The sequence below is a fragment of the Pteropus vampyrus genome, unplaced genomic scaffold (genome assembly GCF_000151845.1).
Source record: "Pteropus vampyrus isolate Shadow unplaced genomic scaffold, Pvam_2.0 Scaffold44, whole genome shotgun sequence".
NCBI lineage: Eukaryota > Metazoa > Chordata > Mammalia > Chiroptera > Pteropodidae > Pteropus > Pteropus vampyrus.
In genome coordinates, this window is record NW_011888825.1 from 8,896,812 (window position 1) to 8,924,668 (window position 27,857).

The following is a 27,857-nucleotide window of genomic DNA, read 5'->3' on the forward strand; positions in this document are numbered from 1 at the left end:
CCTGCCCCGTGGGTCCTTCCAGGGAGCTCTGTACCTCATCTGGAGAGGCGAACCCAGGCCCTGTTCTCCCCATCCAGCCTGAAAGGTTCTGCAGAGACACCAGTGGAGGGGTCAGGGAGGACAGGGGGCCAGTGGGCTCTCCTGGGTCTCTGGGGAATTTTCACACCTTGATTTCCTGAGCTAACTGCTGTCCTGTGAACAGGCGTCTGTCTCCCCTGGCCATAGGGCGCCCTTCACTCCAGTACCCTTGGCAGCGGCTCTTGGCGTGCTGGGGGGCAGCATTCAGCACATCAGTGACGTACGCTCGGAGGTGGCGGAAATTGTCATCTGTGTCTGAGGAAAAGATTCCTCATGCTAAGGAGACCAGGGGCTGAACAGGACTGGGCTTTGGGAAGAAAAAGGGTGTCAGAGGCTAGGAGACACTGGCTAGTGTGAGGAGGATCCAGTTGCCCAGAGAAGGGCATGCTGGGGAGGACTTTGCTGCTGGGGACACTCACTGCCTGGGCTTCTGTGGTCTTTGCTGGCCCACCGCCTCCTTGGAGCAGGCAGGAGGTAACAACGGGCTCGCCTCCCTTGGAGCAGCTCTCGAACCCTGGGGTATTTGCTGGATTTCTGAGAGATGAATGGGGAGAGCTCTAGGCGAGGGGTCGAGCCCCATTCCTAGTTTGCCTATAGGACCCCTCAACTCTGCCCTGTCTTCCCTCCCCTTTCTCCTCCCTCTGAACACTCACCTGGATGACATCGTCCATGTGCCCCTGCCCTGCCTTGTTGGGATGGGATGAGTCACGAACTAAGAGATCCATGTGCTGGAAGAGAAGAGGTCCTGACACCAGCAGCTGGTGGGGTAGGGATATCTGGGTCTAGGTGACGAGTCCAGAAATGGGTATCTCACCTGGATTGGCACCATCCCATAATGCCTGCCCATCACCTCAGCCATATGGAGAAACATCTAGAAGCAGGACACAGAGGGTCGCAGCTGGGCCATTCCAGTTCTGTGCCTCCCCTCCACACTAGGTTCACTGTACAATCCACGCTCCTGGCTCCCAGCTCCAGGCCTGTCTGGCCTCCCCTCAACCAGGTGTCTCATGTGTTGCCCTCTGCTCTCAAACCCACCAACCCAGCTCCCTCCCTTGGTGATTTCTCTAAAGCCCTCCCCAAATCCTGAGCCGCCAGCCCCAAAGTCTGGGAGGTTTTGTAGCTACGTGTCCAGAGATGATGAAGGAAGGACCCAGGGAGATGTTTCCAGGAAGCCTTTCTCAACAAATACCTCTAGAAATGTGGACTCTATCCCCACCTCCGGCTCAGTCCTTAGAAGTTAGAGAGAGTCACCCTCAGCCCTCTGTCTTCACCCCACCTGTTCCTCATCCTGGGATTTCTCTGCATCAGCATTTTGTCTCCAGCTTGCTAACTGCAACTTCTACTGTTGAGCCATGTGTCCCAGACCACATCCTTCGGCCTCAGTTCCCCCAACACTACTTCCCAGAGCTGGACTGGATTGAGGTGGGGGGGTCGGAAGTCACCAAAGAGAAGTGTCTCGATTTCAGCACAGCCAAGTCTAACAGAATCTCTACTGATGTCTGTGGAAGAACACCCACCAAATGGGGGGTCAGGAGTCCAGGGCTCCCCTGCATCTGTTGTCAGACAGCTGGGGAGAATTAGCTGAGACTTCCTCTCCCTGGGTTTACATCTGTAAAAAGAAGGGTTTGGACACAGTGACCGCTGCTGTAATTCTGAGATGTGAGCCTGGGGCAGGGAGGAGAAACCACAGGTGAGCCCCCAGCTGGCTGGCCTCGCAGAAGTAGTCCTGGGCTCTTCCTCTCTCCATGGCTTTAGCAAGGACTCCCCATCTATGCCTCCATTCTTTCCTATGCCCAGACAGATGCCACGTGACTGCCTGTTCACAAGGCCCGGGGAGCAGAACCCCAAGTCGCAGTGGACAAGCCTGCGAGGGTGGCTATGCCCTTGACCATTGGCCCGAGCCCTCCTGCAACCCCTGAGCAGGGGCTTTGGACACTCAGCTCCCAGATCTCTTGAATTTCAGTCTCCCTCTTCCCATCCATGAGTCCCCGTAATGGAGCACCTTGGTTCATCTCTGCCTGCTCCAGAGCCCTCTTGGGAGCTGAATTCAAGAACTGTTTTAATAATTTACTGGGAAGGTGACATTTAAGCACACACATTTTATTTGTCATATAGTGCACCCTTTAACCCTTTACAGTTTAATAGCCTAGAAGTCTTCCTAGTAAGACTTTCCTGTCTCCCTGGGAGGGGCTCTGGGCCCTCAGGTTCTCTGTAGAGGCTGCACCCAGGCTTCCTGCTAACTTGGAACAGAGGAATCTTCTCACAGGCTGGGTGGGGTGTGTAGTGGAACGTGCTCCCTTGTTGGTGTTTTGCAGGCCTTTCATGGACTGTTCCCAGGGCTGTCTGCTTCAGCACCAGATGCAATTGCAGGTGTTTTTCTTTGGCATTTAACCCATTGCTGGGATGGCATTCCACAAAAAAAACATAGGCACTCTGTATCCGACCAGGCATGAAAAAGGGCATAGCCACGAGGGACACCTATAGGGACTCCATTCAAGGTGCACATGCAGACTCCCTGGGGTACCACCTTCCTCTGGGGCAGCTTTAGGGAGAGTCACAGGGACAAGTTTCTCTACTTCAGGGGTTAGACCACTGTCACCACACCCAGACTCTTTGGTTTTGTCCAGTGGCCCCCCCTTCTCTCTCTTCACCAGCCTCTCATCAGTGCTCCTGATCCTGAACACCAAGGACACTCGATCTGGGGTTGATCCCATCTGTGAAAGGACAGGTCCTCTCCACCCCAGGAGGGACTTCCAGAATGCTCAGCCTTCCTACAATCCGGGGGAAATAAACCAGGGTGGGGAAGGTGGAGCCTAACTCTTGGTGGGGACACTGTGGTCGAGTTTATTTAGGTTAGTGGCAGGCTCGCAATCGTCTGCAATCGGAAAAAGGCCCTATACTCTATTTACTACCCCAAATATTTCCTCTTGGCCCTGAAAGGCCTCCTCAGGTTCCTGGGGTCACCTTGATTCTTCAGCTCAGCCAGCCACCCAGACACTGAGCATTTAGCACACTGGGCAGTGAGGTACACGGGGGTCCTCGGAACATCACCCCCTCCCCCACTTCCTTTCCTCCCACCTCACATCTTTCCTTCCCTTTACTGTCTCCTGGGGACTGTTACTCCTCCTGGAGCAGGGGCTCTCGGTCCCCTTCCTGCACCCTCTCATACTCCTCCTTCTCCATGCAGCCCACGGTGGCAGCCAACCCAGCACCCACACCACCCCCGACCACAGCGGCTCCTGTAGCCCCCACCGCAGCTCCAGCTGCCACCATCCCAGCCTCTGCAGCCAGTGCTGCCGCGGCCATGCCTGCGCCCACCACACCCCCGGCCAGGCCCATGAGCCCCGCCCCCACGGCACCGCCCACAGCAGCCAGGTGACCACAGAAGCGCATGGTGTAGGCGTCCATGAAGGCTTTGGCCTCAGCCTGCAGCTCAGCCTCCAGGGCCTCCAAGGCCTGCTCTCTCCCGTGGCACAGCAAGGCTGCTCTGTGGCGAGCCAGAATGGCGTCTTTCTGAGCGAAGAGGAGGTTCCGCATGGTGTCAGGAAGGACCCGGAGCGCAGAGAATATGCGCTTGGTGGCCATGTCCTGTGCCAGGAGGAGAAAGAAGGCACCCTGACCAGGAGACCTGGAGTCTTCCCCCCGTGTGGGCCTGCCTGGCAAGATACCTGGCCTGCATGCAGGCCCGGAGCTCACCTGCTGCCGCACATACTCCTCAAACTCCTTCTTGGCAGTTTCCACCATCCTCAGGTCATGCAGTTGAGCAGCCATCTGTCCACGGGAAAACCCAGGCTGCCTCCCTCCTTCCTCCCCAGATCCCAGGGCATACCAGCCCGCCTCCCCCCTGCCCCGTGGGTCCTTCCAGGGAGCTCTGTACCTCATCTGGAGAGGCGAACCCAGGCCCTGTTCTCCCCATCCAGCCTGAAAGGTTCTGCAGAGACACCAGTGGAGGGGTCAGGGAGGACAGGGGGCCAGTGGGCTCTCCTGGGTCTCTGGGGAATTTTCACACCTTGATTTCCTGAGCTAACTGCTGTCCTGTGAACAGGCGTCTGTCTCCCCTGGCCATAGGGCGCCCTTCACTCCAGTACCCTTGGCAGCGGCTCTTGGCGTGCTGGGGGGCAGCATTCAGCACATCAGTGACGTACGCTCGGAGGTGGCGGAAATTGTCATCTGTGTCTGAGGAAAAGATTCCTCATGCTAAGGAGACCAGGGGCTGAACAGGACTGGGCTTTGGGAAGAAAAAGGGTGTCAGAGGCTAGGAGACACTGGCTAGTGTGAGGAGGATCCAGTTGCCCAGAGAAGGGCATGCTGGGGAGGACTTTGCTGCTGGGGACACTCACTGCCTGGGCTTCTGTGGTCTTTGCTGGCCCACCGCCTCCTTGGAGCAGGCAGGAGGTAACAACGGGCTCGCCTCCCTTGGAGCAGCTCTCGAACCCTGGGGTATTTGCTGGATTTCTGAGAGATGAATGGGGAGAGCTCTAGGCGAGGGGTCGAGCCCCATTCCTAGTTTGCCTATAGGACCCCTCAACTCTGCCCTGTCTTCCCTCCCCTTTCTCCTCCCTCTGAACACTCACCTGGATGACATCGTCCATGTGCCCCTGCCCTGCCTTGTTGGGATGGGATGAGTCACGAACTAAGAGATCCATGTGCTGGAAGAGAAGAGGTCCTGACACCAGCAGCTGGTGGGGTAGGGATATCTGGGTCTAGGTGACGAGTCCAGAAATGGGTATCTCACCTGGATTGGCACCATCCCATAATGCCTGCCCATCACCTCAGCCATATGGAGAAACATCTAGAAGCAGGACACAGAGGGTCGCAGCTGGGCCATTCCAGTTCTGTGCCTCCCCTCCACACTAGGTTCACTGTACAATCCACGCTCCTGGCTCCCAGCTCCAGGCCTGTCTGGCCTCCCCTCAACCAGGTGTCTCATGTGTTGCCCTCTGCTCTCAAACCCACCAACCCAGCTCCGGGTCATGAAATCCTAGGCCAGAACTGAAAGGCATCTGATTCCAGCTGGTCCAGTCCCCTAGTCTTACAGTCAGGGCAGGGATGGGGTGGCACCCCAACACCAGATGTCTCCTCACCTCCAGATATTCTAGGTCTGTATCCTTCAGCTCCTGGGAGGTGTTGAGGATCTGGAACCAAGGAGAACAAGATGGAAGAGGGTCTGCAAAGGCAGAGATACTAGGAAGACCCCAGTAAGGGAGGAACTCGCAGGCCAACTGTGGGGCTTGGGACCTGGGAGAGATCAGCCCAGGAGCTTCCATAGGCTATAGAGCAGCTGGCTGTCTGTGAGGGACAGAAGGTAGGCTGGAGAATGACCCTGCAGGCCTTCAGCTGCCCCCAGGGACTTCTGACCCACCTTTAGAGCAAACTTGGGGTTTCATTCCCTTGCAGGGGCACCCCCAGAACCTGCCAGGTGACCAACTCCTGCGCTCTGAGGGCCAGACCCAGCCGAGATGCTCCAGGTTTGCAGAAAGCTGAGCTGAATCAGGGCAGGTAAGGTCGGGGCGTCAGATCACAGCGCCCTCACCTGGTAGGAGCTCAGCATCGTGGTAAGGGCACAAAGCTTGGTCCTTGTTTCTCTGCTCAATTCAGAGCTCATGGCGTCCCCTATGTCCACCAGAAACACAGCCACCTGTGTAGCGGCAGGGGACAAGCCAAGGAGTCAAGACTGCCTCAACACCTCTGCCTATCCTGTCTTCTTGTCCTTGCCTCAAAGTTTTCCTTCTCAATTGTCTTCCTCTTTGCCCATCTCTGCTCTCTCTCTTCCCTTCCCCCTCCCTGACCCACTCTTGACTTCTTCTGCCCTTTCTCCCCCTCACCTTCCTCCCCTCTTTTCCCAGAAGGAAGGGGTGGCTCCACATCCATATGCCCCTGGTAAGGCTATTGGCACCCCATCTGAATCCCTGCAGGGATCCCCCTCCTCTAGGCCAGCCGCCCTCATTGGACTCCTGCAGGACAGAGGAGAGCATCAGTTGGTGCATCCAGCCTCCATTCTCCTCTCAAAGCCAGGCTGGGACCTCTAACTCGTTCCCAGCCCCTCTCCCCAGCTCGCCCTCACCAGGCCTGGCAGCCCCTGGAGCAAGTGGTTAAGGAGGAAGGTCTTCCCTGAGTGCTGCTCCCCCAGAACAGCAAGGAGGCAGATGGGGGTGTCCCTGGCCAGGGGGTGCTTCAGGCAGCGGTTGATGGCCCCCATCCTCAGGATGAGGCCTCCGGAGGCGTTGATTCGCACCAGCAGCAGAGGTTCCGCCCTCACAGCACAGGTCTCCTGGGCCAAGAGAAAGAGGAGCCCCTGAGCATCCAGGCTGTGGGAGTCAGACCCCGAGACTGGAACGTGTCCAACCTCAAACCTAGTTTCTCACCCTGACATTCTAGAATAGGGCCAGGCTATACACCCCTTTTGGACTGGACTCAGGTCTCTCCGCTCCCCACTCCCTCTACCCCACAGCGAGGCCTGGGCCGGGACCTGCAGCACAGGAGGCAGTGGCCTCTGAGGCAGGAGTTTCATCTTCTCCCCCAGACTCCGGAGGCCCTTCTTCTGCTTGCATATCTTCCGGCACTCTGGGCAGCAGGGCGGCTCGCAGCCCGGGACACGGTGAGTGCTGAAGCACCGAGTGCAGAAGTCATGGCCGCAGTCCAGCGAGACAGGCTCCCGCAGCCTCTCCAGACAGATGGAGCAGGCAGGAAGCTCCCTGGGCGCGGCGGGCCGGGAACCCAGGCCCAGCTCCAACTTGGGGAATGGCGTGTGGGACCTGGGGGTCAGAACAGGCCATTTGAGAGCAGCATGTGGGGTGCAGGAGTTTAGGCCAGGGATTTGGGGGGCAGGCTGCTCCCAGAGAGTCCATGTTTGGCCTGTTCCTCACTGACTTGCATCCCAGAACCTGGAGATCCCAGAGTGGGGGCAGCAGAGCAGTGGAGAAAGTGATCCTGGGAGAGAGAAAGCCTGGAATGGATGGAATCTTGGCTCTGCTATGTTACCAAGTACAACCATGGGCAGGTTCCTGCCTCCATTCAGGCCCAGTTTCCTAATTGTCCAAGAGGAGAGGTGAGCAGCGCCTACCTCGTGGGGCTGTTAGAGCGATCTGATGAGACAGTGCATGCACAGCACCCTGCCCAGTGCCTGGCACAAATGCTCATGAAAATCTTCCCCCAGAGCCTCCTGCTACCAGGGCTCCCTCAAAGAGTTACTGACTCAGTTGAACCGCCTAAGGAGTGACCCCTTCTACAACCTCCTGCAACAGCTTAAACACACCCCAAGGTGGAACCATAAGGAGAAGATGGGAGTCCCCCGGTGGTGGGGTAGATGGCTCTGGTTCTTAGAAGACTCTTTTCCACTTTCCCACTCTGAGCTAGAATCAGCCTCCCTGGAATCCACCCTCCAGAGCCTGGCAGATCCAGCCTCATGCTCCCTCCCCTAGGACAGCCACAGGCACCCCTGTTCCTGGACCAGCCAACGACAAGACCCACTACACCAGTCCTGCCAGCAGGCCCTGCCACTTACCAACTGTTGCTACTGTTTCCCATGAAGCTCCGTTTTCTCTCCTTGGAGAGAAAATTGGGGGGTGGGGGTGGGGAGGACACACACACAAAAGAAGGTTATTTAGAAGAGAATCCAGACTACTGTCTTAATCCTGGTTTCAGTGGCCCCTCATCCCCACTCCGCACACCCATCCCCCATCCCCAGGTAGCCCCTTCCCACCCCCATCCTCCTCCTCAGATCTCAAGACTCGCCTGTTTGCCAAGCCAGTGACAAAAGGAAATGATTGACAAAGCGGACCTCGGCATGGGAGGCTGGGAGTAGGGAGAGGGTCCGGAAGCTGAGAATAGAGGCCCACAAGCCCCTCAGCCAGCGGTAAAGATGGAAGAGCTGGAGCGCTGTGGCAGGTGGAGGATGTGGGGGGTTGGTCTCCCCAGAGGAGCTGACTCCGTCAGAGCTGGAAAATAGATGTCGGGAAGAGGAGGCTGCCTCCAGACTCACCCCAGAGGGAGGAGACAGGACTGCGGGAACCAGGGCTCTGGAAGAGGGAGGGACTGAGCTGGGCTCAGAATCCCTGGCAGAGGCTGGGATGCAGGCAAGCCAAAGTGGTGAGTCGCCATGGAGACGGAAGGGAAAGATAAGGACAGGGAGGGGGAGGGTGGATGGAGAGAGAGAAGCCACATGGGTGTGCTGGCAGAGAGGGAACCATCGGCAGGTACTGCCCCTACTGGCCCAGCAGGTTCCTTCCAGGGTCCCAGGCAGGGTGTGCAAAAGGAAGAGGTGTGAGAAATGAGAGAAAGCCTCCCTTCTTTCATTGGATGAAAATTTTACTGAGCACTTACTATTTGTGGGGCTCTGTGATGCCACCATATTGCACGTGGCCCTGCACACTCCCTCCTGCCTGGGGTTATCTCATTGGTGCCAAGTCCCACCTGCAGCTTTCCTCAGCAATCTTGGCTTCTATGACATTGACTGCATGTCCCCTGGTGTCTTCTCCTTCTGATGGCTTTCACCCTGCTTCAAGTTTGGGACAATCACCTCCAGACCTTCTAACTGCAGTTTGACTGGGTTCCTCCCATCCACTCCTCAGTGTACTACCAGCATAAATCCCCCGGAGCACAGCCAACCCCATGTTGCTCAGATACCTGCCATGACTCCCTAACCATCAGACCAAAATCTAAATTACCTGGCTACATCCGTGGGCCTGAACCATCCTCTCCAGTCTTTTCTCTCTCCCGCCCTTTCTTGCCTCTGCACCTTTGCTCCATATTCCCTCTGCCTGTAGGGGGACGTCCCCTTACCCCCGCTGAGAGATACTCACAGGCCTCCCTGCTTCACTCCTCCCAACTGGACATGGCTCGGGCACCTGACTTGTGATAGATTCAGTGTGGTCCAGGCTCTAAGCCATGTTGCTCTAACCTCCATTCCAGGCTGACCTATACGAGCCAGAGGCCCTGGGTGCTTCCCTTCTCTGAGCTCTGAGGGGTTACAATTACATAGAGAAATCTACCTGCCCAGGCAGAGTTATTCTTAAGCCCTAGGAGCAAGGATGCAGGGAGGAGGATGAGATTTATACATTGGAAAACTTTAGTGGACATCACCCCCAGCAAGTGGGATGCCCCTGCAGCTGGGGCTGGATCTTGTTCACCCCAATCTTTCACACTAGGAACTGGAATGCCTCTTTGTAGGACTGAGTCAAAGCCAGAGAATCGCTATGACTCTAGCAACCCCTCCCCATGCTTGGCAGCAAAGCCTCTCCAGAGGAGGAGCCGGGCAGAGCCTTGCCCACTGCTTTCCATCCCTGCAGAGAGTAGGTCTTCTCAACCCTGTGGCCTTGCATCCCTGGCAGAGAGGTGCAGGGGAGAGAAAATCTGGGCGCTGGACTCACATGAAAGTTCTATACTTTCCCTATCCCGGCATGAGCCCCTGGTAAGCTGCCATCCTCTTTGAGCCTCTGTTTTCTCGTTGCCAGGCAAAGATGTTGGAAAGCAGATGGGCACCTGTTCTTCCCTGAGCAACACTCACTAGGCACCCTACTTGGGCTGCAGCTGGAAACAGGAGAGACAAAGATGCTGTCCTCTTTGGGGACAGGGACCAATCAGGTGATGGAAGTGCACCACTATGATGGAGTGAGAACCTAGACTTGGAGGTGTCAGGACTATCCCCATAAGCCAAGGGGCAGGGAAAGGTTGCTCCAGGCAGGGCAAACAGGATTGGGGTTTGAGAGAGGCCAAAGAGCTACGCAGCCAGGGTGTGTAGGACCTCATGAATCAAAGGAAGGGATCTGGGGACATCAGTAGGTGCCCCAGGAGGGCTCTAGCAAGGCATATTGTTTGTAGAAGCATCATGTTTAGGAATGGCTACGTCATTTGAGGGCCTGGTACAAAATGAAACTGCAGAGGCCCCACCAGGGGCATTTTGATTGAAAGTCAGTCTCCCCTTTCCATGGACCCACCACCCCCAACTCGCTGCTGACAGGTAACCCCGAGGGAGGCCCAGGGAGGGGGATGGCTGTCACTTGTCCCACCCCAAGATACCCAGAGCCAATCCAGAGGTCCCCAATTTTATTTGAGCCCACGTTCAGGCCTCTGGGTGGAAGGGATGCCAGGGGACAGGGAGTGGGCAGCCAGGAACCCATCCTAGGGAGGCAAAGGGAGGTGGACACAGAGGGGCCGAGGCTCCCAGGTCCCAGTGCCTGCTCCATTTCCCCATCAGAGTTCACTTACAAAACACAAACTCAAAGCTCAAATTATGAATCATTTCCAGATGGAGACTACAGAGCACTGCTGCCTTTCTGAAGACTTGCCCTAGGCGACTGCACTGGTCACATATCTGAGAAGCCAGCCCCGGTCACTCTGGCTACTGTGTGGATATCAAATTAGAAAGACAGGGCTGGAGGTAGGTGGGAGGCCAGGCTACAGGGGCAGAGCCCCGTGACCCAGGCCCGGGCACCTGAGAAGCCTCACTGTGAGAGACACAGTGGGAGCCCACCAGAAGAGGCGAGGGTGGGAGAACTGTGCTTCCTTGGCCTGATAGGGTATGCTCCTGAAGAAAGGCCCAGACCCTGCTCCTTTGCTCTCAGAGGCCCCTGCTCGTATCTGGGGCTCTGAGGGGAACCTCTTGTCCTGGTCAGCTGGCTGTGGGGGTCAGAAGGGAACGGCTCCATTATATCCACTAGGATCCACAGGCCTGTGAGCGTTTCTACAGTCTCTGAGGATGATTGAAACCTGATGGGAAAGTGAGAGTCTCCAAATTACAAAAAGAAAACTGCAAAATCAGAAGTAATACCTGCTTAGTTTAGTGTCTGCTGCCCTTCACATTATGTCATACAGTGAACTCAGCTAGCATTATCTTCTATTAAGTCACTTTCAAATCACGAGTGCTGCTGACTCAACAGATATTTACTGAGCATGTACTAAGTGCCAGGCATTGAGATAGGTTCTGGAATGTCAGGATGACCAAAACAGAAAAAATAGCCATTACAATAATGAGTAATTGGTTCCTATTAAATTCAATGTTGTAAAGACTACACAAATCCCCTTTTTAAAATTTATGGCAAAAAATTTCAATTCCATATGGGCTATGGGCAACACTTGTTTTGTAGTGCTTGTTCTGATGTAGAGGGAGATCACCTGAAGGTGAAAGGGCCAGGTCCCTGCTGAGTTCCTGAGCACAGGAAGGGACTGGTATTTTAGCCCAGTGTGCCTGCACAGAAACCATAGTGTCCGGAAAGGAAAGGAAGGAATTCTGCTCTGCCCAGTTTCTTGTTTTCTAACTAGAGTGAGGACTCCATGCAGGTCCTCCATGGGGCCCCTGACCTACCCAGGGAACTCACATGGAGGTAGACAGGCCTGTGGGGTGCAGCTGGGGGCTGAGAGGTGACTTCACTAAGAGCAGAATCCACAGGGAAGGGCCAGGGAGGAAGGTGGTCCTGGGTTTCAGAAACTTGAGCTTTGGGGAGGGAGTGAATTTCAGGCCCTGGAGACAGACTTATTCATTATTTCATCCACTTGTCTATTCATTCCCCCAACAAACATCAGGCTCCTCCCTCCCTGTGGGACCAGGCTCCTGGTGGCCCAGCTCAGGCTGCTGACCTCCCGGCTTTTGGCTTCAGCTTCTGGGCTGGAAGGAGGTGAGGGGGTGGAGTCACTTTTAGAAAAACCAGCTTCAGAAGCCACAAATACAGTCTTCCAGACTGGGACCCTGTTTCGGAAGGCTTCTTGGGTACCCCGAGGCAGGCAGAAGCTGCTTTACACACACAGGCACACACACTCACTCACTCACCTACTCATCCTCTTTCCTGCCCTTCCATGTAAATCCACACACATACATGGTGAAAATACTCTCATTTCCCCACACTGTGTACACATACACCTTCACTACTCTTTCTTGTCTGTATAGACCCCCAAATACTCCTGCACATGTGTGTACAGGTTCACACACATCTGGACTTGGACTCACAACTACACATCCACATACACTCATATGCTCACTTGTTAACACTCACACACAAATACTTGCGTGCTTACAGAGGCCCTCACACTTATGCACACTTACACATGAGCTCACACTCCCATATGCACATATACGTACCTCAAACACTCTTACCTGCAGTCGCTGTTCCAAGCACCCTATGTACATAAACTCACCCTTAACAACACTACTTATGAGGGAGGTACTATATTCCAGATGAGGAAACTGAGGCCAGAGAGGTTAAATCACGTGTCCAAGGTCACACTGTGATTAATGGCAGACCTGGAATCCAAACCCAGGCAGTCAGGCTCCCACACCCAGGCTCTTAAATTCTACATTCTATGGTTTTCTTGGGAGTCATGTTAATTATGCTAACAAGTCTGGGAAGGAGTTTGTAGTCTTTCCGTGTCTCAGTATGCAGTCAGAGGGGGAAGAAAAATTCTCTCAGCCCATTTACGTAAAGTATGGGAATCAGACAAATGAGATTTGGATGGTTCTGCCCCCAGCTGGCTATGTGACCTTGGGCGAGTCACTGATCTTCTCTGGGCTTCAGTTTCCTGATGTCTAAATGGAGGAGGGCTTGATGAGACCAGAGTTCCCTTCCGTTGGAGTGTCCTTCTCCTTGCCCACCTCCCTAGCCTGGGAGTTCCCAGTGGACATGGGGGCAGGCTAGCACTCACAAGGAAGCCTGGCACTGTAGGCGCTGGTGAGCACTGGATCCTTTCCCTTCTGGTCCTGCCACCTGGAAGCCTCTCCCTCCATTGTGTTCCTGGGAACCATCTGGACAACCCCAGCTCTGCCAGAGAGGTGCAGGCCATGTGACAGGTCATCATACCCCTCCCTCACAAGTCAGCTATGGCCCTGTTGCAGCTCTCAGACTATGCCCTTCTTCCCCTACCTCCACCCAGCTGCCCACAGGCACTTCCTGCTGGGTGACTGGCTGGGAGAATGTGAAGTATACAAGCCCAGATCTGGGACCCTGGGGCTGAGGTGACATCCCTCTTCCCATTAACACCCTGAACCCAGGCTCGGCAGTTCTCTACTCCTCCTCCCCAGGCTGCTCCCAACCCCCCTAGCATTAGCCTCCAGTTACCCCACCATCCCCACATCCCCATCCACAATACCTCTCCCCAAATGCAAATAGTTCTCTCTGGCTATAGCCAAGGCAAGACTCTGTCATTCCTTGTTCTCCATTTCTCTCTCAGAGCCTCTTCCTCCTTCTAAGTCTCTTTAGCAGGCCCATGTGCCGCTCACAGAGCTGGAAGCCTGTGAGACTTTCTAAGGCAGGTGTTCCCAGGAGAGCCCAGAGAAGACCCTGATCACTGGGTCATATATGCTGTGTGCTGACTCTACCCAAGGGGTCCCAAGTGAGTGAGGAGTCCATCTGTTCACCCACCCACCCACCCATCCAACCTTTCATCTATCACTTATCCACATGTCTGCTCATCCAATCATCCATTCGTATACTTATCCACTCATATTCCAAATATTTATTGAGCACTCTACGCTAGGAATCATGCTGGCCCTGGCAGTAGACTGATGAAAACTCAGGGTGCTTCCAGTCTATTGGGGAAGACAGAAAGGTTATTCAACAAGTCCTGAGTGAAAAGCTCTCTGATGAGGGTGAGTGAGAGTTGAGGTAGGAGAACCAAGCAAAGGCACCTCACTCGAATCTGGACATCTGGGAAAGTGTACTCCACAAGGCAGTGCCCCAGCTAAGTCTGAAGGATGAACATCAATTGGACAGCAAAGGTGTGGGGATGAAAAGATAACATTTCTAGCAGTAAGATCAGCATCTGAAAAGACCCGGAGATACAAAATAAAGAGCCTACCTGGAGTGTAGCTGTGTAGCTTGTGAAGTGAGGGGAAGCAAGGAGAGCAGAGGTCTGGGCATACAGGTATGCATCATCTCGCAGACTGCCCCATAGTGCTCTCTTGCAGGGTTCAGGAAGGAGGCCACTGTCCTGTAGAACTAATGGCCTCTGGGTGTTGCGGGAGCTTGTGCTGCAGTACCCCCAACCCCGCTGGGGCCTATGCCAACCAACATGACTGCCTCCATGCTCTGGACCCTCACCCTGGCCCCCAAGGTGCAGCAGAATGTGTTCCTCATGCCCTTCAGGCCCACTGGCCACCCTTGCTCTCGCCCTGGCCCTGACCAAGGTGCATCTGTGCCAGGCCTTCTTGTGTGAGCATCAGAGACCCTGCCCAAGCAGCTGCACTTGAGGGGTCAGGCCTCCTTTGGGTCTTGGAACAGTGGGACAAGATCCAGACCAGAAACAACAAAATTGGAGGGAGAGGCCAGCTCCACCAGCAGCTGCCATATTTGGCCAGCATCTTTTGGTTTAAAATAAAGCTCAAGATAAGGCCAAGCATTGTGTGGAATTCCTGCTTTTGTGGAGAGGAAACAAGGTTTTGACTTCCTCGACAGTCTCTCCCAGGGATCATCAGTCCACTCTCATCATAGGTGGCCCCAGCTGCACTGAGTCAGCCCCTAGGACTGAAAGGCCCATTCTAGGCTACAGCCCAGAGGCCTAAAACCCTGATGAGTTGGGGAGGTGGCTGTCAGCTTAGTCAGACTCCCCATGAATGAGGCCACGTGTCCCCCATCTCCTTGATGGCCATCTTTACAAGTGATGTCTAGTTTCATCCCTTATGTTCAGAGCTGGTGTGGTGCACTCAGCAGAGGGGGACACTGAGGCCAGTCTCTGAACTCTGCGGCTAGGCAGGAGACAGTCCAGGGGCTAGAGAGGCCAGGCCCATGTGTGGCTGCTCTTGACCCTGGCTCTGACCCTGAAACCTGACTCCACCTACTCTCCTGCTGGCCAGCTTCCAGGGACTTCCCATTAGCAGCTGGAGGAAAGTCCAAGTTCCCCAACATCCTTTCCAAAGCCCCCAACATCAATTCTATCCCAAGCTTCCTAAAAGAATTTTCAAAATAAAACATTAACCAATATTTTCTTAGCAATTTACGGTTCACGACGTGTTGCCACATGAGATGCCTCAATTGATTATCACAACACAGTGACTATTAGTTCTGGTTTCTGAACAGGAAAACAGGCTCAGAGAGCTGAGGAGAACTTCCAGTGCTAAAGCCAGAATGAGTTTTAGCTCTGCCCCTCAGGACTGTGTGCTGTGCGCTTTACCATGGCCAGAGGCTCTCCCAACATACCCCCCTTCAAACCTTTATCCCTGCCATTCCCCTCCCTGGGATGCCCTCACCATTTTTACCCAGGTACAGTTTGGCTTAGACTTCCTGCAGGGAACTCGCCTCATCTTATCTCTCTTCTTCTTTGTTCCTCATGTTTAGAAAATGCCTCCTATGTACCGAGCATGGAGCTGGATGCAGGGCTTCCAAGTAACAGGTAGAGTCCCTGCCCTCAGGAGCTCAAAGGCTGTGTTCAAACAAGGAAGCAGGCATCTGCCCCCTCGGCATGGTTGGTGTGGGAACCATGAATCCCCAGAAGAAACCCCTCATCCAGACTTGGGAGACACTGAGTCTCAGTCTTGCAGGGTGGGTGAGAGTTAATTCCGTCATGAATAGCATGGGGGAGGGGCATTCCAGGCACAGGGGACAGCATGTGCAAAGGCCTGTGTGGGTATAGCATAGGGAGAGGGCTGGGGTCAGCAAGAGTAGAGGCAGGGTGAACATAGATTACAGAAGGCCATGTGGCAGACTGTAGATTTTACTTACATGACACTGGGAACCATAAGCAATTTTAAGCAGGAGGCATGAGATCAGATTTGTGTCCCTAAACCATAACTTTGCCCACATGGACAGACCGGAGGAGCTCTTTGCTGGTTTAGACAGCCACGTCCGATTAGGTGCCTTTGAGTATTTAATGAGTTTTTCAACCAGTCCTCTAATGACAGACATGTAGAGTGGCACTAACATTTTGCTATCAAGCATGCTGTAACAAATGTTCCTGTTCTGACACCGCTTCCCCCCGGGTGTGTATGATTGAAGGATGTTCTCACAACATAGTGCTTCATCAAGTGTGTTGAACTTTGCCAGTGTTCACTATGAACGTGAAAGCGTGCATCTTATAGTCTACTCAGCATTTCTAGTTTGCTCTGCAGTTTTGAGGTTATCCATCTGCCATGTTGCCAAAAACAGAAGCTTCTTTTTTTTTTTAATTAAAGGGGAAGATTTAAATCATCCTAAATGTCCAGTTATAAATAAATTGTTGATGATTAAATAACTAGATATTGTGGACCCTAGATTACCCAGCCAGCACTGTTGCTGATCACTGGGCACTCAGAGGCCTGTCCTTTGGACTGAGTCCATTCCCAATTAGAAGCAGGCTGTTACTGATTCTCACATATAATGTATATGTGTGGCACCTGTGCCAGCCACAGGGTCCTTCCTTACAGTAGAGTTGGCCTGGCCTCGGGAGCATGCCCTGGCAGAGGCCCCTGCCATGTTGGTGGTGGGCAGGGAAGGCCCCAAGGAGAAGCACCCCAAGTGGACATCAGGAGAAGAGCACAGGTGAGAAGGCATAACAGAAGGAGGAATCCCAGCAAAGGCTGGGAGGCCCCAGCCACCTTCAGTTTGAGAGGTTTCTGGCATATTAATAAATGAAGTAGTGGCAAAATGAGGTTATAGAAGCTGAGGCATATTTTTAAAGTTTACAACAAATGCTTTAAACAACAAAGATTTCATTTGGTCATGAACGTCTAAGGTCTCAAGGCCCCGTGTGAGTCTGCTAGGGCTGCCATAATAAGGAACCACAGACTGGATGGCTTAAACAACAGACACTAATGTTCTCACAGTTTTGGAAGCTAGAATTTCGAGATCAAGATGCCAGCAGTTTGGGTTTCTTCTGAGGCCTCTCTCCTTGGCTTGTAGATGACCATTTTCTCATTATGTTTTCACATCATCTTCCCTCTGTGTCCCAATCTCTTCTTCTCATAAGGACACCAGTCGTTGGATTAGGGCCCATTCGCATGACCTCATTTCACCTTAATTACCTATTTAAAGGCTCTACCTCCAAATATAGTCACATTCTGAGATACTGGGGGTTAGGGCTTAGACATATGAATTTTGATGGAACACAGTTCAGTCCATAACAGCCCCCAAGTGGCCAATCAGCATGTGAATATGGACAGGATGAGGAGAGGAGCTTGGAGGGGCTGACAGGGGCCAGAAAGGCCCTGGATTCAGGCTAAGAAAACTAGACTTCATCCCCTAAAAACACAAGGAGATTTCAGTGCAGCATTTGGACCCTCCCCCTGGCAGTTGGTGTGGTAGATCAGAAGGAGAGGGAAGCTGGGGACCAGCTAGAGGGGAGGGGCAGGAGGCACCTGGACACTCTAGCTGCCTCTTGTTAACTCTCGCAATACCCTGAGATGGTAATTAATCACACACACACACACACACACACACACACACACACACACACACACACACACACACACCACGTCGCATTACACAGACATGGAAACTATGACTGGGAGAGCTTAAATGACTTCTCCGATGCTCACACCAGCTTCTCACTGAAGCTTTAACAGTTAAAACAGTAAGGTCTGTGGTAGCCCAACAGACATCTGCTGAACGTAATGAAAAGAGTAGAGAAGATGAAATTCAAATGTAGGGGGACAGGAAGGTGGGCTGCAGAGGAAGGGTCAGGCAGAATGTACTGACTGGGAAGCATTAGTTGATGTGGTGGATGGCAGGAGAGGAAGGAAGAAGTGACAGTAGTAAAGCTGGAAGACCCCACACTTTCTGGAGGTTCACACTGGCTGGTGGGCGGTCCTTGACTGCTGGCTCCAACCCACCCTTACATTTCATCTTCCTCCCCAAATCAAAAGTTAGACTTAGCTCTAGGCTTCTCTCCTCCTTTATACCACCCTCTTTCCAACTCCCATGCCGCCTACCCTGGGAAGTCAGCCAGGAAGCTGAGAGACATGGCCAGCTGGCACCTGAATCCCCATCACAGATTCTGCCCAGCTGGACCCAGGTTCCCCAGACCCCTTCGAAGTGAGAAGCAGTGCCTCACAGCTGGACATAGGCGAACAGCCAGACTAAACAGAGTTGGGGCCCACTGCAGTCCAGATTTCAGCATAGGGATCTCCTAGCCCATCCCGCAGTGTGGAGCAGACCAACAAGGTTGTGGAGGGCACTGGACAGCACCCAGGCATGGTTCAGATACTGGCTGAGCCCAGCTCCCTGGGCTCCCCTCACTCAAGCTCAGTTTCCTCAGAATTAAACTGAAGATAACAGTTACTCCTGTGCAAAGTTATTGCAGAGAACCTGACATGCAGTTGGCACCCAATAAAAGTCAGCTGATAATCAGCCTTGAAAGCTGGGGCAAGCCTGCATCACTCACCTCACTATGCCCACATCTCTCTGATCCCCAAGCCTTGTCTCTCAGCTTCTCTCTCCAAGGCCTCACCTTTTCTTCTTTATCAAATAAAAGCCAAGAGATTTCTACAGAAGCAGGACCTTAGGGAGTCACATGAAGACAGATGCCCAACAGATAAAATACCATTTTCAGTTAATTTATGACATTGATAATAATGATCACACATATTTTCTGGGCTCCTTAAATATGCTGAGTCCTTTATGCAACAGAATTTTCAAGTTTCCCTGAATTCCTTCAAAGGTGGAAATATTGGCTCCATTTTACAGATAATGAAACTGAGGCTACTCAAGTGATTCATAGCCAAGCGTATCTTGTGCTTAGTCTTCCTCCCTCCCTCCTTGTCTGTCCCTCTATGTCTCTGTCTGTCTGTCTAGACTCTCTCTCTCTCTCTCTCTCTCTCTCTCTCTCTCTCTCTCTCTCTCTCTCTCACACACACACACACACACACACACACACACACACACAGTGTTTCTCCTTCCTCTTTCAATTCCCTGGCCAACTGCTTCCCCCTCCCAGCCCCATTATCCAGGGCTGGGCAGAGCAAAGTGGCCACAGCAGCCAGGCAGGGCTTGAGCAATCCACAATATAGTATGTTTGTTGATGAAATTAATATGGAGCCACTGTGAAACAAGGTTAGGTGATAGGAAATTAACAGCTGACCCCAGAAGTCAGAAAGGAGGATGTCCAAAGGTTGGAGTTCGCTTCTGCTTTCCAACAATGAGTCTGGTGGCAGAAAGAGCAGATCCCCCCACCACCTGAATCAGACAGACCAGGCTGCTGGATCCCACGATGTCCTAGTGCCAAAAAGGAAGGAGGGAAGGAGGCGGTTAGCTGAGAGACCTGAGCAGACCCGGGAGCATCCACACAGCCCAGGCCACCCCACCCAACTCACAGGGACCACCAGGAACAGATGACAGGCCTGAGAACCCCAGGCCACTCTCTCCTTTGCTTCTCACCAATCCACTCTCCACATGCAGTGAGCCCAGTTTTTAAAGCATATAAATCAAAATGACTCCTTCCTAGGACAAGGAAGCCTGCTGGGCCACTGGTAATGTTTTAGCTGAGTGTTGGTAACCAGATATATGTGTCCATGAAGATGAGTCCATTGCACTGTATGGAAGTTATACCTCATTACAATTTTCTTAAGGGACTTTCACTTGTAAGAAAATGGTGTAGATGTGCTTTTTCCTTTTCCTGAGAAAAGTATGACTAAAAATCCTGGACATTATACACAAAACAAGGAAAGACTCTAAAAGGTAGAGAGAAGAAGACAGATGGGGTGGGGACCTCTGGAACATCAGGGAGTTGCTTGCTCAGGTTTTCTTTTGTCTGTTTGTCCCAGTATGGGGACTGAGGAGCAGGCAACCTGGAAGTGCCACTGGGCACAGACAAAGAAAGCCCCAATAAAAGCCTGTTCTCTCTAGCCAAAGAGCCAGGGAAGGGACAGCCCGGTAAGACAGAAAACTCCTAGACAATAATTACTGTGCTCTAGCCAGACACCACAAAGAAGACACAGCTCCACTTGCACCCACACCAGCAGAGGCCATGTGGGGAGCCCAGATGTACCCCCCTCACCCAGGTGGTGTCAGAGAAGGCCAACTAGGGAGCCCTGACTTATCTCCCAGTGAGTAACAAGCTCTCTCTCCGACCCCAAAGTGTTAGTGGAGGTCACATGGGGAGCCAAAACTCTGACTCCATCCAGGAGTCACAGGGAGCCCATCTTGGGGTGTTACCAAGGCAGAATGAGGAACCTGGCCTACTGAGGTAGCACCCCCATACCTCTGCCAGAGGAGTGTCAGAGAAAGCCAGCTAAGACAAGTTTAAATAGGTTCCAGTGTCACAACATAATTCAAAATGTCCAGGTTTCATTTGAAAATCACTCATCATACTAAGAACTGGAAGATATCACACTAAATGAAAAAAAAAAAAAAACAATAAAAGCCAACACTGAAATGACAGAGATGTTAGAACTGACAAAGATTTTTAAAGTGGCTATGTTAAAATGCTTCAACAAGCAATTACGAACATTCTTGAAACAAATGAAAACATAGAGAGCTTCGGCAAAAAAAAATAAATAAATAAAAGCTGTGAAGAAGAACCAGATGGACAATTTAGAACTGAAAAATATAATAACTGAAATAAAATGCTCAGTGGATAGGAACAACAGCAGAATGGAGGGGACAGAGAAGACTCAGCAAACTGGAAGATAGAACAATAGAAATTACCCAATCTGACAACAGAAAATAAAAAAGATTTTTAAAAAAATGAACAGAGACTCAAGAACCTGTGGAATTATAACAAAAGGTCTAACATTTTGTCACTGGAGTCCCAGAAGGAGAGAAGAAGGAGGGAAGGGCAGAAAATGTACTCAAAGAAATAACAGCTGAAAACTCCCCAAATTTAATGAGACAAAAACCTACCGATTAAAGAAGATGAGCAAACCCTAAACAGGATAAACCCAAAGAAATTCAAGGCAAGATGCATCATAATTAAACTTTTGAAAATAAAGATAAAGTATTTAAAGCATCCAGAGAAAAACAACACCTTATCTATAGGAGAAAACAATTCAAATTACAGCAAATTCCTCTTCAAAACCATGGAGGCCAGAAGGAAGTAGCACAATATTTTTAAAAAAAAAAAAAACTCCAGGCTCACATGGGTGCCCTGGAGAATTCTACCAAATTTTTAAAGAAGAAGTAATGTGAATGCTACACGATATCACCCAGAAAAATAGAAAGAGGAGGGAAACACTTTCCAATTTACTTATAAACCTAGTACTGCCTTATACCAAAACCAAGGACAGTTCTAAAAATATAAATGTTCAAACCAGTATGTCTCGTGAATAGATGCAAAAATCCCTAAAAAACGTCAGCAAATAGAATCCATCAATATAAAAAAAGAATTATATACCATGACAAAATGGAATTTATTCCAGAGAAGAAAGATTGGTTCGATGTTTGAGAATCAATCAATAATATTCATCATGTGAACAGACTAATTAAAAAAATCACATAATCATATCAGTTGGAGCAGAAAAAGTATTTGACAAAATTCAATATCTATTAATGACAAAAACTCTTAGAAGAATACGCATAGAGGGAAATTTCCTCCATTTGATAAAGAATATCTATAAAAAAAACCTATGACTAACATTATACATAATGGTGAAAGACTGACTACTTCCCCCTTAGATCGAGAACTAGGCAGGGATGTCTGCTCTCACTACTCTTACTCAGTATAGTACTAGAAGTTCTAACCAGTGCAATAAGGCAAAAAAATAAAAATAAAAATAAATAAAAAGCATATAGGTTGGAAAGGATAAGATAAACCTGTCCCTATATGCAGATGATATGATTGTCTATGTAGACAATCCCAATCCCAAGGGATCTACAAGAACAAACTAAAAACTAAAAACTTCCTAGAAGAAATAAGTGAGTTCAGTAAGATTGAAGGATACAAGAAACACATACAAAAATCAACTCTATTTCTATATACTATCAATGAACACATGGATGCTGTAATTAAAAATACAATTCTTTTACAATATTTTATTTACAATTACTCAAAAAATACTTAGGTTTTTGTATTTCTTTATTTTGTATTTTGTATTTATTTTGTAATTATTTGTGATCTAACAAGGACTGGTATGTTGAAAACTACACAACTCCAATAAAAAAAATCAAAGATCTACGTAAATGAAGAGACATATCATGTTCATGAATTGGAAGATTCAAGATAGTAAAGATGTTATTTAGTGTCCCCAATTGACATGCAGTTAGAATGCAATTCCTATCAAAATCCCAGTGAAATATTTTTGTACATACAGACAAGATTATTCTAAAATTTATATGGGAAAGCAAGGAAACTAAAACAGTGAAAACAATTTTGAAAAAGAAAAATAAAGTGAGATAAATTAGTTTATCTAGAGATAGAGCCATATAAGTACATCCAACTGACTTTTAGCAAAGGTGTGAAAATAATTCAGTGTAGGAAATATAGCCTTTTCAACAAATGGTGCTGGAACAATTGAATAGCTATAGGCAAAAATAATAATAGCTTTAATTTAAGCCTCACATCTTATATAAAAATTAAAATGGATCGTCAACCTAAACATAAAATTATAAAACTTTTAGGAAAAAAATAGGAGAAAATCTTTGTAGAACTAGGCAAAAAGTTGTTAGACATGACACCAAAAGCATAATCCATAAAAGGAAAAACTGATAAATTAGACCTAATAAAAATGCAAAACGTGTGCTCTATGAAAGACCGATCCTGTAAAGAGGATGAAAAGACTAGTTACAGAGTGGGAGAAAATATTTGCAAACCACATATCTGACAAAAGACTACTATTTAGAGTACATAAAGATCTCAAAACTTGGATGAATAAGCAAACCATTCAATTACAACATAGGAAAAAGACATGAACAGGCATTTCACTGAAAAGAATACACAGACGGCAGATAAGCACATGAAAAGATCTTCAACATTATTACATTAGGAAAATTAAAATTCCAATGAGATAGCATTATACATCTATCGGAATGGTTAAAATAAAAAATAATGATGATATCAAATGCTGGCAAAGATGTGGAGAAACTGGATCGCTCACACATTGATGGTATGAATATAAAATGATACAATCACTCTGAAAAATGCTTTGGCAGTTTCTTAAAAAACTAAGCATGCAACTACCATACAACCCAGGAACTGCACTCCTGAGCATCTATCCCAGAGAAATAAAGAATTATGTTCACACAACAACCTGTACACAGATGTTTATAGCAGTTTTATTCATAATAGTCCTAAACTGGAAACAACCCAGATGTCCTTCAATAGGTAGATGATTAACCAAAGTGGTACATGGACACCATAGAATATTACTTAGCAATAGAAAGGAATGAAGCATTGATACGCACAATAACTTGGATGAATCTCCAGAGAATTATATTGAATGAAAAAGCCAACCCCAAAAAGTTATGTGTTATATGATTCCATTTATACACACTCTTGAAACGACAAAATTATATAAATGGAGAATGACCAGTGGTTGCTGGGGGATGGGGCTTAAGGAAATGGTTGGGGAGGAGGGAAGTGGCCGTAGCTACAAAAGGGCAACAGGGAGATCCCTGTGGTGATGGAAGTGCTCTGCACCTTGTCTGCATCTATGCCCATATCCTGCTTGTGATACTGAACTATTATTTTATAAAACGTTACCACTGGGGAAAACCAGGTACAAAATATGTGGGATCTTTCTATATTTTTTCGCACAACTGCATGTGAATCTACAAGTATTTCAAAATAAAAAGTCTAACTGAAAAATAAAAATAAATAAAAATTTAGAAGTGTGACCCTTCCTGCTTCAAATTCTCCAATGGCTTTATATTGCCTTTAGGATAGTGTGAACTTTTCTCCATGGCCACCAGGGCCCTACATGGCTTGCAGACCACCACACATTTTCTCCTTGCCCTCACCTCCTCCACCCCCCTCGCTCACTCTGCTCCAAGCACACTAGCCTCCTCACTGCTTCTCAACCACAGCAAACAGTGCCCGTGAGAGGCTCCCTCAGCCTGCCATGCTACTCCCCTCCTCTGGCCCATTCTAACTCATCCTTCAGGTCTCTCCTTAGATTTCCCTTCCCCCATGTGGCCTTCCCGACCTTCCAGTCGGATGGAGTCCCCCATGTCTCTCCCAGCATGCAGCCCTTCAGAGGCCACACCTTGGACTTCATTCACCCTCTGTCACCACTTGTGACCATTCGGGGCTTGCACATAAGGTTAGCTACACTGAATATGTTGGTAGGACACCAGGACAATTCCCCCAAAAGACCACACTGTATGTTACCGTGCCCTCTTTATAAGCACCAGATCACCTCTAAATTTGCTGCAGTGGGCAAGCCTGAATTAACAACAGATCGACTCTCCTGAGTCACTGCTGGGGGTGTGAGCTGGTATAGCCACTGTGGAGAGCATGTGGTAGCCTCTCCCAAAGCTAACCACCAGCTGCCTGTGACCCCACATCCATGCCTGTGCAAACAGCCACGAGAAATGAAGGTGTATGTCCACAGAAGACAGAACCACGAATGTTCACAGAGACCTTATTCATAATAACCCAAACGGAAAACAACCCAAATGCCCACCAAGAGGAAAACAAATAGGGAAATAAATTAAAGTATATTCATGCAATGAAATACTATCCAGCAGCAGTTTTCCAACATATTGGTCTCAGGACACCTTTGTGTTCTGAGTAATTAATAAGGACCACACAGAGCTTTCATTTATGTGGGTTATAGCCACTGACATTGACCAGGTTAGACATTTAAAAAATTGTGTTTATCAATTTGTTTAAAATAACAATAATAAATCCATTACATATTTACAAACACATAACCATATTTCCCAACACTGGGAAATATGGCACTGGCTTTACACTTTTGCAAATCTCTTTGCTATCAGGCTTAAAACCAATCTCTTGTCTGCTTCTTCATTCAGTCTGTTTAAGTGCCACACATCGCACAGCCTCTGGAAAACACCACTATATATTCATGAGAAAACTAGAGTGGAAAAGGCAAATAGTATTTTACTATGATTGTGAAAATCATTTTGATCTCTCAAACAACATGAAAGATCCTCAAAGGATCCCAAATGACACTTTGAGAACCACTGCATAGAATATTTTTTTAAAAGACTATTGTGTTAAGCAAAAGAGACCAGACACTCAAGAATATATACTGAATTATTCAATGTACAGGAAGTTCAAAAACAAGCCAAACTAATGTTAAGATGAGAGAAGTCAGAGTAGTGGCTACTTCAGGTAGGGATTGAGGCATATAGACTTGGAGGGACACAAAAGGAACTTTCTGGGGGCTGGAAGTGTTCTATTTCTTAACCGGGACTGTCACCCATGTAAGAGTTCCTTGAGCTGCACACTTAGTGCATCCTGTCCCCTATCCCATACCATTGTTTACCTCAATAAAAGAAAATAATAACATCAAGCTGAACTTGGCTTCAGCTTCATTAGACATGCCAGGATCGAATTGCCTTTTATCTTCTAAGGATCAGAAGTCACCTGTGGGAGTCCCAGCCCCCAAGGGCATGATCACTCCCCATAAGAGCCAAGATCACCCTCATCCAGCCAGGGCAGACCTCAGAGGTCACAGGACACTCACCTGGCAATGCCACTGCTGGATTAGGGAAACCCAGTCCCTCGGGGACACACAGTTTACCTGGATGAGACATATTCTTTCCTCACCCCTTCCTGGCCCCACTCTCTGCTTGGCCCTGGGCAGGGGTGCCTGCCCTATGCTCCCAACAGGTCTAGAGGGTAAAGGACAGCATTAAAACTGGCTTTGGTTTTTCTTATCCTGGTGAGTCTCTTCTTTGATTCACGACCAACTCTCTTGGCAAGAAAAAAAGAATCTGCTCTTAGTTCTACCTCAGGTAGGAACTAAACATTTAGTCTTGGTGTAAGATCAATGCAACTATGCACGGGCCTTGGACTTCTTTACAGCCCTTCTCTCCCACAGTTTACAAACACAATTGCAAAGTCCTTCTTACATCGAGAAGGCCCTGAAGAATCTGCCCCATCTTCTCTTGAACTCTCCTACTACTCTCCCACTTTTGTCCCCTCTGCTCCAGCCATCCTCGCTGACTCACTATCCCTAAAACACACTGGCACACTCCCACCTCAGGGCCTTTGCACATACTGCTTCCTTTGCTTGAACTGTTCTTTATTTAAATATCCTCACGGTTCCCTCCCTCACTTCCCTTAGGTCTTTATTCCATAGTTCAGCACACTGTAGACCAAATCAGCCCACAACTCATTGTTTGTCAATAAGACTCTATTGGAATACAGCCATACTCATGTGTTTATGGATTGATTGTCTATGGCTGCTTTTGCACCACAGCAGCAGAGTTGAAGAGTCGCAACAGAGACCAAATAGCTTCCAAAGCCGAAAATAATTAGTACTTGGCTCTTTACAGAAAAAGTTTGCTTTGCTGACCCCTGCTTTATCTCATCTTACATTCTCCCTTGCTAGATAAAATTTTAATCCCGTTCTATCAATTCCACTTGCACATTTTGTTTTCCATTACACTCACCTCCCAGAAAACTGTATAAGTGACCTACGTGTCTTGTTTATTGTCTATCCCCCCACCCAAATATCAGCTCCAAGAGGGCAGTTGATTTCATCTGTTTTGTTCCTTGGTGTATCCCCATTGCCACAAGAGGGGCAGTTTAATAGGGCTCAATAAAATGAACGAGGATATGGATGTGTAGGACTGTTTATTTCATTTCTGTCTTCCTAAACTTTCAGCATTGTAAGCACCAGGGTGGGGCCTACGCCTTTTAGTGCTGTAACTCTGCCATCTGTCATGGTGACTGACATAAAACAGGTGCTCCATAAATAATGCAATATTGAAGGAATAAAGAGATGAATGTGCAGGAGAACGTGTGTGCTTGTGTATGTACTTATAAAGAACTAAAAATGAAAGTTTAGTGATGAGAGAACTTGTTGGAAATAGAATTCTGAGCCCATTAATCCTTTACGTCAGTAGGAATTACATTTGGAACTTGAGAGCAGGATTTTCAAACCTGTTCTTCTATTCTATTCTCTTTATTAAAAGATCTCCAGGAAGAAGCTCTTGAATGTGTACGGTACTTTACAGTCACAAAGCAACCTACCTTTCCTTCCAGTCTTACAGCCTCCCTGTGCTATGAGCCAACCCCTGCACCTGCTCCTTCCTTTTTGACTCTCCTCTCTGCTAGGCCCCTGGAACTCCCCCAACCCCTCCATGGCACTGCTCCTTCCTTCTCCTCTGGGTCCCACAACCAAGGCTTCTTTCTTCAACAGGTGCTGGCATCTGGACAGAGAAAAGCTCCCACCCAGCCATCAGCACCTCGAAGTGGCTCCCTGGTACATGCCAAGTGCTAGGGCGCAGGCATAGGGCCAACACCTGCCCTCGGGAGCTGACAGCCAGGCAGGTGTAGGAAACAAGGCAACAGAACCCAGAACCTGGCCAACTAGGTGTCAAGGAGGGGCACTGTGGGGCAGGCATCACAGAAAGTGTCATGTGTGCCCACCCAGATGGGCCTGTGACATGCCAGCCACCCTGCATCCTAAGAAGCCTCCCCCACCTCGGTACGTAGGCTATGGGCCCTTGCTCTCCTCCCTGCCTGGATCTCCCTCACTGCATGTGGCCCACTCAGCTCCTAGAAATGTCCCCAAAGACCTGATGTTTTCCTGTCCCATGGAGTCAGAAGTCTCTTGCGGCTCTCAGGAATGAGGGAAAAAAACAAACTTCAGGTTCTAATCCTGGTCCTGTTGCCTCTTTGAGCCTCGGTTTCCTCATTTATAAAAGGCAGGATGTCATGCCTACAAGAGGAAATTATTTAAAATAAGATGACATGTGTAAATAACCCAGGAGGTTAAATCTGGTGGATTTATATCTAATACTCATATCCAGGTC

The 27,857-nt window shown here is 49.5% G+C and overlaps 2 protein-coding genes across 2 annotated transcripts; both read right to left on the reverse strand.

Annotated features, from left to right (window-relative positions):
- Positions 1-160: 160 nt before the first annotated feature.
- Positions 161-941, reverse strand: LOC111738842 (RING finger protein 112-like). The gene is made up of 4 exons (XM_023529885.1): positions 893-941; positions 732-806; positions 498-612; positions 161-333 (listed from the first exon to the last, which is right to left on the reverse strand). Exons 1-4 carry the CDS (start codon positions 935-937, stop codon positions 161-163), a joined length of 408 nt encoding a protein of 135 aa, XP_023385653.1. The 5' UTR covers positions 938-941.
- Positions 942-3,195: 2,254 nt separating this feature from the next.
- RNF112 (ring finger protein 112) lies at positions 3,196-7,866 on the reverse strand. Its single transcript, XM_011359030.1, has 14 exons — positions 7,813-7,866; positions 7,583-7,623; positions 6,548-6,833; positions 6,143-6,349; positions 5,904-6,032; positions 5,612-5,716; positions 5,163-5,213; positions 4,814-4,870; positions 4,653-4,727; positions 4,419-4,533; positions 4,088-4,254; positions 3,956-4,009; positions 3,775-3,849; positions 3,196-3,666 (listed from the first exon to the last, which is right to left on the reverse strand). The coding sequence occupies exons 1-14, from the start codon at positions 7,864-7,866 to the stop codon at positions 3,196-3,198; spliced, it is 1,887 nt and encodes a 628-aa protein (XP_011357332.1).
- Positions 7,867-27,857: the final 19,991 nt, after the last annotated feature.